This window comes from Scyliorhinus torazame, chromosome 10 (assembly GCF_047496885.1).
Source record: "Scyliorhinus torazame isolate Kashiwa2021f chromosome 10, sScyTor2.1, whole genome shotgun sequence".
In the NCBI taxonomy this organism is placed as follows: Eukaryota; Metazoa; Chordata; class Chondrichthyes; order Carcharhiniformes; family Scyliorhinidae; genus Scyliorhinus; species Scyliorhinus torazame.
Genome location: NC_092716.1, coordinates 251,627,518 through 251,640,109, shown reverse-complemented (window position 1 = coordinate 251,640,109; position 12,592 = coordinate 251,627,518). Strand labels below are relative to the sequence as shown.

At 52.2% G+C, this 12,592-nt stretch overlaps 1 protein-coding gene across 7 annotated transcripts in view; it reads left to right on the top strand.

Moving 5' to 3' along the window:
• LOC140384715 (leucine zipper protein 2-like) overlaps positions 1–12,592 on the top strand; it is a 440,867-nt gene that overhangs the window by 266,534 nt on the left and 161,741 nt on the right. For all 7 annotated transcript variants that reach the window (XM_072466669.1, XM_072466665.1, XM_072466667.1 and 4 more), the window contains exons 6-7: positions 175–237; positions 349–411. In XM_072466669.1, the coding sequence (XP_072322770.1) occupies positions 175–237; positions 349–411 (126 nt within the window). The remainder of the gene's footprint in view (positions 1–174; positions 238–348; positions 412–12,592) is intronic.

Genomic DNA, 12,592 nt, shown 5'->3' with positions numbered 1-12,592 from the left:
ATGCCTCCAAAACTTTAAAGCACGTTTTAATAAAATAACCATAAGTTTCTGCCTCATTTATAAAATACATGATGCATAGCATAAGCCATGCATAGGGATGCTGAAATGTTTACCTTACTTGGTTACTTTAATAATTCAAGGCATTTTAAATAATGAAACAATTCTCTCACACAGAATAAAAGTCTGAAAAACAAACTTCTGTCTGGGAACAAGTGGTGTGGCATTCATGCAGAGGAGGTATGTTCAATTCGTAATGATTTGACAGGCATGCTTGAATGAGCCAAAGGTATTTTCAGGCATTTAAATTAGAGCTGATATTTTCCATCCTTTCTTATCTTGCTTCTGCAGTCCAAAAGAATCCAGTCACAGCTGAAGGAGCTACGCTATGGGAAGAAGGATTTGATTTTTAAGGTGAGTCGACCAACATTTGAGTCAGTGTGATTTAAATAAGTAATGTGCAGCTTCTTGATAAGAGCTTATGATGCTGTTTTCACCTCGAGAAAGGCACTGAAGCTGTTAGGTTCATGGCTTTTTCCAAGCATTTCAGTGGATGAGAGCTTTTGTGTGACAGTGGAAAAATCAGAGCTGATCGTAAAGAAACGCAGTCACTTTGTTTCGAGTTGTCAACATACAGGGCGGCTGATTATTTTAAAATTGAACTTTTGTTCGGTAAAACTACCACAGTTGGACCTTTAGAGATTTTGGTGCGTTTGTGCCATTAACCTCTGAATTATTTTCAAATAAATTGAATGACTTAATAAATGAAAACACACCCTAACAGAAGTGCAATTATAATGTGAGGGAAAGCGACTATTTGATGCAGTTGATTTCTAATCAGGTACAGGATTGTGATGCATGAAGTGATGCATTATTCAGGATCGGAGATTTATTTTCAGGACTCTCTCAAGGTGAGACGTCAAACCACACACATGAGTTTAATTGGGTTTCTTTTGGTTTCAAATGGCTAATAATGGGAAAATGTGTACCAGCAGCATTATGTCAATGGATTCGAGAAACACGGGGGCAATTTTCAACCCGTGTTAGCCGTCAGCGAGAATGGGGTTCCGGGCGGAAAATCCCACGGGAATCGGAAAACACGATCCCCCCCACCCCCCCCAACCCCCACCCCCCGCCACCCCACCCCCCACCCCCCCCATGCGATCGTGATTTCCGATTTTCCGCAAATCTCGCCAGTGATGTACTGAGGTTCATGCCCAGAAGAGGGGGGGAGACCTCATTTAAATATATTTTAATACATTTTATTGCAATTACTGAATCCCCCCGCCACATTATCCCCCCTCACGGGATATTCGTACCCTGTCGACATGGCGTCACTGGACGGGGTTTCCAACAGGTTTTTAAAGATGTAAATCAGTTGAGGGGTCCCCCCCCCCCGCGCAAGGTCGCAAAGGCTATGCTTGGCCCCTGGAGGGAGAGGGACATGCCCGGGCAGTACCCTGCCACTGGCAGTGCCAACCTCAGCCAGGGGCAGTGACCGGGGCGAACCGCCTGGGTTGCCCCATTGGGGCTTGTTGGGGGAGGGGAGGAGCCTCTATTGCTGATGCTTGTGTTGGAGCGGGGAGGGGGAATGAGAACTCTGGTGCAGATATGGGTGAGACCCCGATGCTGATGCTGGTGAGGGGGTGGAGGGGGGGGGAAGGGGGGGAGTGAGGAGGGGTGAGCGGGGGGCGGTGGGTGGGGGGGGGGGGGCGGGTCCCGTGTCCATGGAGGCCTGGTGGGTTTATATTCTGCGCTGATGGGGCGCCCTGTATTGTGGGTGCTCCGGTCTCTGTCGAAACCGCCTCGTGTCCTCGGTCAGGCGCCGCCCCGCCACAACGACGATGTTGACCACACCTCCTGAATGTTGTTTTTCCAGCGTGGCTCAAGACCTGGACGAAAAACCTGGCCGTGCAACTGGTGAGATACACGCCGGGCTTCAGTCAGTGCCTGACGCTCCAAGAAAATATCTGAAAATTCCACCCAGAGTTGCTGCCTGACCTGTTGAAAATTTCCAGCATTTTCATTCCAGAACCCCAACGATTGGAGTAATGTCAGCAAAACAAAAATACAGAGAATCAGGAAAAAGATACTTTTGACCTCAGTTTACCAACTGAGGAGTGTAGCAGTCCCAGGCGCACTCAAATTGCCGCAAATGTTATCACACACATGGAGGTCACTAAAGCAGGAGTTATCTAAAATAGTCAAGAAAATATCTGTCATTGGGAGACACCTTTGAATCCCTGAGGGACATCATGAAAAAGTTGCACGGTTCTTAATAATATTTCTAAAAGAGTCGCAAATGTCTTTTATTGAAGCAGTGCAGTTTGGTACATTATACCTCCATGTTCAAAATACCAATGAGAAAGCAATTGAATATCTATGGACCACTTCACAGAAAATCCATTCTGAGGGCAAATGTTGAAGACCATTTCAAAAGATGCTTCCAGAATTCATTTCGAGGAGAATTGAGTAGGATTAGACCCTTTCTTTTGTGTCTCTACAAATCCAGCTTCGACCAATAGGAATTCCAACCCCCTCCCCCGCCCAGTTTAAGTAACTTTAAGTTATCACAATCCAGTTTTTCACGTAAGAAGGCCAACAAATTGCCTTAATCATTCCGGCCCTCAATGAAAGGTCATTAGGACAGGCTTTCGAGTGTGGCCGTGCGGGATGTCGAATGAGCTCCACACCGTTGCAATGGCGCATGTTCTTCTGCCGTTTGTGGTGTTTGTTTCTGGGGCAGAGTATGGAGAGCTTCGCTTCTCATCCGGCTGTGTTGAGCTCGATTTGGCTGCCACACCTTGATGGGAAATCGGACAAATTGCACGTTCAGTCAGCACACATTCATGTGGTTTAGTAGTCCAATGATTATATGATAAATTTGTCCCTCTCAGCTGGGGGGGGGGGCGGGGGGGGGATGGGGGGATGTTCCTGAAGGGGGTGAGGGGCACTAAGAGGGCCACGATATTGCAGTGTGTCAATTTGCCAGTTCATGCTTCCTTCAAAAGCAGCCCTCCTGCAGAAGCATTGCATTTACCCGAAAGTCTCGGAAATCGATTCAGGTTCATGGGAGAGTGATTGAATCAGTAGACGGATGCCATCCAGTTGATGTGACATTGCCTGATCAGCAGAGGATAAACCGTGATGATATCATGCTGAAACTGCACAGGGCTTTGGTCATTCCTCAAGCTGAATAGTCCAGTGCCGGATTCAACTCACCGAAGCGCAAATGAAGCATTTGTATCACGGAAGTGATGTGGAAAAGAATTCCAAAAGACTGAGCTCTAATATCAGATAATGAGGAAAAACTAGTGAAGCTTCAACCTTGAAATCGAATGGCTGGAGGGAGAGCCTTGTTGAGGTTTATAAGATATTTTACAGGACAGAAATCCAAATCATACCTTCAAGGTTAGCCATGGACATGTAACAGAAGAGCACAAGTTCAATCTGGTAAAAGACAAATCAAGAAGGCAAGACAAGAATTTCTTCATCGCATAAAAAAGTGATTATCACTTTAAAACACAAAGTTGGGCAGTAGGAAGGACTAATTGGTTTTGTTGATGAATGAGCTAAGAGGGGACAAATGACCTTCATTCTCCATATTTATCACCTGAACTTGTGATTTCATGCAAGTTTCAGAATGCACGTGGTAAAATTCATCACCTGGGATTTTATGCCGCAGATTAGTCCGTCTCAATTGACATGTCTCTCTTATTTGTGTGGGCGGGGATTCCATGTTCCCCCGGCCGCGTGGTTCCTCGGTGGCGCGCCATTCGCCGGCAGCGAGACTCTCTCTTCCCTCCGCTTGTCAATAGGATTTCCCATTGAAGCCGACCCACACTGCCGGGAAAGCAGTGGGCGGGGGGGGGGGGGGGGGGGCTGCCGGCGGGAACAGCAAATCCCAACGGTCGGAGAAATTCATCCTGTGTTTTTCTGCGGTCTCACATCAGCTTGGCCATTCGGCCCATTGGGCATCGAGTCTCTTTTTGCTACCTTAAAGGCACTATATAAATGCAGGCTTCTGCTGTAAGACAGCGCAGCAAAGTTACTGGTCGAAATTACCCGGCTCTGTCTTCCGGATTTTCCGAAGATGACCCCCCCCCCGCCCCACCCCCAAGAAATAGGCCACAGATGGTGGGAGGGGAGAAATGTCACCCGTTAATTCTGTATTTTCCCCTTGGCTTTCACAGTTAATACACAATGTCTGTTTAATACGCAAGATATTTTTCTCTCTCATTTCAACTGAAGCTCTTTCCCCAGCTACATCGCAAATGTTTCCTCCTGCCGTTGTATTGTTTTTTTGCTGATGTTGTCCTTTCATGTCAGTGGAGCATTATTGCTCACATTTTAAGTGTGAATTGTCTGACTGACTAAATGAGTTTATTGATTTATGCAGCACTGTACCATTTTCTTTCTGTCCATTATGTTAGAAATGTTGGGCTGGATTCTCCAATTTGGGGACTAAGATCTGCCGCTGGTATTGAACCGGGGGCACTGCGCACTCCGGCTCGGAGCGCCGGTCAGGCTCGGAGCGCCGGTCAGGAGAAATTCAGGTCATGCCAGTGTGCAGCCCGCATGAGTCCTGGCTCCGCTGGCGTCTGATTCGCTGGGGTCGGGAATTGCGTTCAGAACCTGTCAGGCTGGAGCAGACTTTAAACGCTCCACTCACCACTGACTGTTACTCCAGACAAGAAGATACTGCTGAAGAACCTGCTGCAAGGTTCCTGGAGTCGGAGAGCGACCCAATGCTGGACACCATTGAGGAGAGGAGGGACACCCTCTTCCCCAGGGTGGGGCGGAGACTCAAGCCCGCCCGACTCAGCAGCACCTGGATGAGGTGGCAGAGGCTGTCAGTACTGCCAGTCTCACCAGGAGGACCGGCACACACGCCGGACAGAATAGAAACAACATCCTTACAGCAGCTCGGGTGAGTCACCACACCTGTGCCCCTGGCATCACTCCCGTTCCTCACGTCTGCCCCAATCCCCTAGAGACCAACACCTCACCTGCCTCTACCTCCCTGACAACCCACCTTCACCGAACCCCAACCCAGGTATTGTCCTCTTTGACCAGGAGCCTTAACCACACATCCCACGAGCGACAAAGCCCCATAAAAACCTGCGTCCCACCATCTCATTTGTCTTTTCTGTGTCCCCAAGGATAAAGCGGCCCATAATCACAGGGAGTGGCGGAAGGTCTGAAGGGGCATCCCAGGTGCCCGGGTGCACAACTCCTTTGAGGAAAGTGCCTTTTAACTCATAGGAGGGGCTGAGATGAGGGCAGTAGCTGCAATGGAGTTTGGCATGCACTAAACAAGTGAGAGCCCAATGCAACTTTGCTGTCCCGACAGCAAGTGAGTCACCCCTCTCCAACAGACTAGTCCACCCCAAGATCTCACCCCATCTATTGTGGTAGCCGAGAGTGTTCGGGGCCGAGACTGGTCCAGGGTCACCGAGGCAAGTCGTGGCAGCAGTTGGATGTTCTCTTCGGGTGCAGTGTGGTCATCCGAATTGGGGTCCTGAGAGTACAGCCAAGATGGCGGCGCTCACTGGTCGCACATGGCTGGGGGTGTGCAAGATGGCGGCGCCCATCTATCGCACGTGGTGGCCGAGAGACAAGATGCCGGCGCCCGGAGGCCGCACGTGTCCCTGGAGGAGGAAGATTTCAGCGCCCGCTGGCCGCACGGGGCCCGTGGAGAGGGTTGTGGTGGCGGTCCGTATTCGCCTCCTGGGACCACAGCGACCGCCCGGGCCTGGCATACTGCCACGAAGTGGCCCTTTTTGCCACATCCTTTGCAGAAGGATGAGCGGGCCGGACAGCGCTGTCGGGGGTGCTTGGCGAATACGGACCGCCACCACAACCCTCTCCACGGGCCCCGTGCGGCCAGCGGGCGCTGCCATCCTCCTCCTCCAGGGCCACGTGTGGCCTCCGGGCGCCGGCATCTTGTCTCTCGGCCACCACGTGCGATAGATGGGCGCCGACATCTTGCACACCCTCAGCCATGTGCGACCAGTGGGCGCCGCCATCTTGGCTGGACTCTCAGGACCCCAATTCAGATGACCACACTGCACCCGAAGAGAACATCCAACTGCTGCCACGACTTGCCTCGGTGACCCTGGACCAGTCTCGGCCCCGAACACTCTCGGCTGCAACGACGACGGTGCTCATCAACGGGCATGAAACGTCCTGTCTGATCGACTCTGGGAGCACGGAGAGCTTCATACACTCATTCAGTAGAAATCAAGAGGTTTTGCGTAACGAATCTCACGGTCCAGGGAAGGGACTTTAAAAACTACCGGTTCAACGTCATTCCCCACCTCTGCGCTGCCACACTCCTAGGGTTAGATTTTCAGTGCAACCTCCAATGCCCAACTATCAAATTTGGCGGCCGTATACCCCCCACTCACTGTCTGCGGCCTCGCGACCCTCAAGGTCGATCCACCTTCCCTGTTTACAAACCTCACCCCGGATTGCAAACCCGTCGCCACCAGGAGCAGACGGTACAGTGTCCAGGACCGGACCTTTATTAGGTCGGAGGTCCAGCTATTACTGAGGGAAGGTGTCATTGACGCTAGCAACAGCCCCTGGAGAGCTCAAGTAGTGGTGGTGAAGACCGGGGAAAAGCATAGGATGGTCATAGACTATAGTCAGACCATCAACAGATATACGCAGCTTGACGCGTACCCTCTCCCCCGCATATCCGACCTGGTCAACAGGATCGCGCAATACAAGGTCTTTTCCACGGTGGATCTAAAGTCCGCCTACCACCAGCTCCCCATCCGCCCTAGCGACCGCAAATACACTGCCTTCGAAGCAGATGGGCGGCTCTACCACTTCCTAAGGGTTCCCTTCGGTGTCACTAATGGAGTCTCAGTCTTCCAATGAAAGATGGACCGAATGGTTGACCGGTACGGTTTGCAGGCCACATTTCCGTACCTCGATAATGTCACCACCTGCGGCCATGACCAGCAGGAACACGACACCAACCTCCGAAAATTCCTCCATACCGCAAAAATCCTTAACCTCACATATAACAAGGATAAATGCGTGTTCAGCACCGACCGCCTAGCCATCCTCGGTTATGTAGTGCATAATGGAGTTATAGGCCCAGACCCTGAACGCATTGGAGTTCCCTCTTCCTCAATGCTCCAAGGCCCTGAAACGCTGCCTAGGGTTTTTCTCTTATTATGCCCAGTGGGTCCCCAACTATGCGGACAAAGCCCGCCCGCTGATCCAATCCACGGTTTTTCCCTTGTCGATAGAGGCCCGCCAGGCCTTCAACTGCATCAAAGCAGACATTGCAAAGGCCATGATGCACGCCATTGACGAGTCCCTCCCCTTCCAGGTCGAGAGCGACACGTCTGACGTAGCTCTGGCGGCCACCCTCAACCAAGCGGGCAGGCCCGTGGCTTTCTTCTCACGCAACCTCCACGCATCAGAAATCCGCCATTCCTCAGTTGAAAAGGAGGCCCAGGCCATAGTAGAAGCTGTGCAGCATTGGAGGCATTACCTGGCCGGCAGGAGACTCACTCTCCTCACGGACCAACGGTCGGTCACTTTCATGTTCGATAATGCGCAGCGGGGCAAGATAACAAACGGCAAGATCTTACGGTGGAGGATCGAACTCTCCACCGACAACTATGAGATCTTGTATCGTCCCGGGAAGCTAAACGAGCCTCCTGATGCCCTATCCCATGGCACATGTGCCAACGCACAAGTGGACCGCCTCCGAGCCCTCCACGAGGACCTCTGCCACCCGGGGGTCACTCGATTCTTTCATTTCATCAAGACCCGCAACCTGCCCTATTCCATCGAGGAGGTCAGGACAGCCACCAGGAACTGCCAAATCTGCGTGGAGTGCAAGCCACACTTTTACAGGCCAGAGAAAGCGCACCTGATAAAGGCTTCCCATCCCTTTGAACGCCTCAGTATGGACTTCAAAGGCCCCCTCCCCTCCACCGACCGCAACACGTACTACCTGAACGTGATTGACGAGTACTCCCGGTTCCCATTCGCCATACCCTGCCCCGACATGACCGCAGCCACCGTCATAAAAGCCTTCCACAGTATCTTTATGCTGTTCGGTTTCCCCGCCTACATACGCAGTGATAGGGGGTCCTCCTTTATGAGCGACGAACTGCGTCAATTCCTGCTCAGCAAAGGCATTGCCTCGAGCAGGACGACCAGTTAAAACCACCGGGGAAACGGACAGGTAGAGAGGGAGAACGGAACGGTCTGGACGACCGTCCTACTGGCCCTACGGTCCAGGAATCTCCCAGTTTCCCGCTGGCAGGTGGTCCTCCCGAATGTCCTCCACTCCATCCAGTCACTGCTGTGTACCACGACCAACCAAACACCTCACGAACGACTCCTTGTCATCCCTAGGAAGTCCTCCTCTGGGACCTCGCTCCCGACCTGGCTGGCAGCTCCTGGACCCACCCTGCTCCACAAACACGTGCGGGCGCACAAATCGGACCCATTGTCGAGAGGGTCCATCTCCTCCACGCTAACCCTCAGTACGCTTACGTGGCATACCACAACCGCCGACAGGATTCGGTCTCCCTATGGGACCTGCCGACCGCTGGATCCACACACACATCCCCACCACCAGTTCCACCCTCCCTCCCACCGGCGTACCCCACAGCCGCCCCCTTCCCAGGTGGACCGGTTCTCCCACCTAGGGGTGATGAAGCAGCTGCCGAAGAAGCCGAAGCCACGCTCCCGGAGCCACAGACGCCCGAGCCGCCGCCTGCATCACCACCAAAGCTACGACGATCGCAGAGGACGACCAGGGCCCCCGATCGACTAATTGCTTCATTCTGAAATGTAAATAAATTTTGTAAATAGTTGAGATGTAACGAGGTGAAACACTGTACGGAGGTATACCAGGTACCTTCGTAACCTTAACTTCTACCACCCTGTAATGCGAGGCAACCACACCCGCCGGAGCCACCACCCCCGCCGGACTCTTTTTTTTAACAGGGGGTGAATGTGGTAATCAGTATTAGAGGTATTACGGTACTCTGTAATGCCGGAAGACCATTGGTGTAGAAGGTACTCTGTTCTCATTGGTTAAGCCTGTCTGCTGGCTCGGCCCAGCAAGGCAGGGTATAAGAGCCCGTGTCGCCCGAGCAGCTGCCTTCTGTACCTGCGCTGCTGGGGGAAACATCTAGTGTAATAAAGCCTTCAATTGGCTCCAATCTCGCTTCTGGAGTTATTGATCGAGCATCACCCCACCCCCCCCCCCCCCCCCCCCCCACCCCCCAACCGGCCCCTTTGAAATGCAAATCAGTACAAATCACCGATGGGCCAAGCGCTGCTGGTCGCTGTCGCCACGGCGGAGGAACGGAGAATCAGAACGGGGATTGGCACCCGGCGCCCACCCCATGTTTTGGCCAACACTCCATTCACCACCGGATCGGGAAAGCCGCCACTGGCATTGGGTGATGGCAAAACCAGCCTTTTTTTATATAATATTCATGTCGACCTGAATGACTAAGAAAAATGGCAGGCAGAAGCAGTTTGAATAAAAGTTTAAATTACACAATAGATTTCAATGATATCTGTGGGTTTGTGATTGCCAGCGACATTTAAAATGGACAGTTTGGTTGGTTGGATTAGTTTGGGTTGTTGAATTATAGCTTTCCTTACCTTCCATTGCTCAAGAAATTCTCAAAATTAACTTAACGGATAGCAATTGTCCGAACCTGCGTACTGCTGGAACTGTGATGCAAACCCGAACACATTGTCGGGAGAAATGGCAAATAGTGAAAGGAAACAAAGTGGAACGTGTCACAATATCGGAGAAGTTTTTTTTAAATTCGTTGAGGGGGCCTGAGCATCGCAGGCTGGGCCAGCATTAATTGCCCATTCCCAATTGCCCTTGAAGATGGGCGTCACGGCAGCACAGTAGTTTGCACTGTTGCTTCACAGCGCTAGGGTCCCAGGTTCAATTCCCGGCTTGGGTCACTGTCTGTGCGGAGTCTGCACGTTCTCCCCGTGTCTGCGTGGGTTTCCTCCGGGTGCTCCCGTTTCCTCCCACAAGTCTCCCACTTGTCCTCCCACATAGCTTATCAGACATGAAGAAAGATTATTATTATTGGAGGAACAGTTAAGAGTCAACCAACTGTGGCCTGGCACCAACCTGATTCCAAATTCTCCAGCCAATCGTGTTTCCCTATCCCGGCGTCGGTCGACGGAGCGCCCTCTTGCGGACGTAAAACACGATGTAACTCAGTATTTCATTCCATGCGATTTTATGCATATCGTGGGACACAAGGAGTTTCTAGGGAATACCACTATCGGGCCGCCATCTTCAGTGGGAGGCTCGATAGCGAGGCCCCCAGTACTGCAAATTGGCCCTCACCCCAATAGTGCAAATCTTCCCCGACAATATCCCCTCCCCACCCGCCCATGACCGCACAGCAGACCCCTCACCCCCAGGATTGTCTGGGTGCTCTCCTACCCCCAAGTAGGGGCTGACCCGATCCACCCCTCGGACCCCTGTAATAGGGGGACCCCTCCAGGGAGCCCTGTAATAGGGTGACATCCCCCGGGACCACTGAAAGAAGGCGACCCCCTCCCCCGAGGGACCCCTGTAATAGGGGGACCCTTATAATAGCGGGACCCCGCCATGGACCCAAGTAATAGGGGGAGCTACCTGGGGACCCAAATAATAGGGAAAATCCCACCGCCCCAGAGATCCCTGTAATAGGGGGATCCCCCTAGAGACCTCTGTAAGAGGGCAACCCACTGTCCCCCCACCCCCTCCCCGGGACTCCTGTAATAGGGCAGCCCCTCACCTCAGGAACCGTGTAATAGGGCAACTCTCCCAGTGATCCCTGTAATAGAGGGACTCCCCAGGGACTCCGGTAAAAGGGAACCCCCACAGGCACTCCTGTAATACGGGGATCCTCCACAGTGACCCCTGTAATAGGGCCTCCCCAGCCTAAAGGAACCCACTCCACATACTCTCCCCACACACCAACCTCCCCCCCACCCCCACACATCCCCCCCCAGAAAAGGGAACCCTGTCTGAAACTAGACAGCAGTCCTGAAAAGGACAGTGGGATGCATTATAGCTGTAAAACTTACCTTGCAGTTCCAAGTGCCCATTCCTTCAAGGGGAGCAGCAGTGCCTGGGTCTGGTTCCCACAGATTCACTGCAGGACATTCGTAGCTTCTGAGTTATAGTCTGTGATTGACGGATTGTAAAAACCATCTGCAGCTTTGATCCATTCATATATCTCTTCACGCTTCAATAACCTAAGTGGTGGAACCCCAATGTTTACAAACATTGACCACATCAAAGAGAATTAAGTGCAGTAAAATCACACGCTTGAGTGATTGGAATGCACTTAGTGCTCAGAATGCACTTACCTATCTTTGAATGTAGCATCACCACCCCCCCCCCCCCACCCTACCCATTCCCATGCCAGCCAGGTCACAAGGTTTGCCAGCTTTTACTGGGCATTCCAGACGCTTGGCAGCAGCCTCCCCCACCAGGCAGAATTTTATGACTTTTTAAACTAAGTGTCAACTCAGGCAGGAAAAGAGGTGCGTAACCCGCCAGCTCCACTGCTGGGTTTTCCCATTTCATTTTTTGGTACTCAATCTGAAGAAAGTCCTGGAGGCGGGTCCCACAACATTCCCACACCACCAGTAAACTAGGATTAGGACCCCCCCCCCCCCCCCGATCGAAACAACAATAAAAAAGGACCCCTTCGATACACATGGAGATCCCCTCTCTCCAATGCACCCCCCTCACCCCCATGGACAGATGTTTTCCCCTTCACACATCTGCCCCTCCGCAAGCTTCTTCCACGGGCGCATGATCCCTGCACCTCCCATCCCCCTACGATCACTACAACAAAGCCCCGTAACAGATTCCCGTAACAGCTTCCCCGAACAGGTGCCGGAATGTGGCGACTAGGGGCTTTTCACAGTAACTTAATTTGAAGATACTTGTGACAATAAGCGATTTTCATTCATTTTCATTTTCATCCTCCTAGACAGTGCCCCCGGCTCTGCTAAAGGGCAGTGCCAGGGGGCAATGACATGGTACAGCCCAGGCATGACCCCCCTCTCCCGGCAGTTGTATTTACCCGTGCGCTTTGTTTTCTAGGTCCCCATTTGTCAAAGGCTGTTGTAAACTTTGGGCAGTGGCAGGGAGGATGGTTACTTCCTGACGTGGAGTGGACAATCGAGCAGCGAGGCCTGCTGGTGATAAGTAAATGTCTTGTGATGGGATCCATCTTTCGTGGCTGGATCCTCATTGCTTCATTGGTGGAGGCCGGGGACAATGGGGGTGTAAAATCCCACCAGCATAAATGACATTTGCGGGAAGCTGCCTTTGGATTCTCCGCCTCCACTAACTTTCCCACTGGTGAAAGCAGGGGCGGAGAATCTCAGGCACCGGTAAAGTGACTGTGGCAGCACTGGGAGGCCCTTAAATGGCCATCAATTGACCAATGAAGCGATTCAGTTGGCCCGTGACTGAGCAGGTGGCTGAATCTCTGCCATGAACAAAATGCCCACAGGGGGTAGGTGACCAACATTGCCATCACAGCCAAGTTTACAACTGACCCCCCTG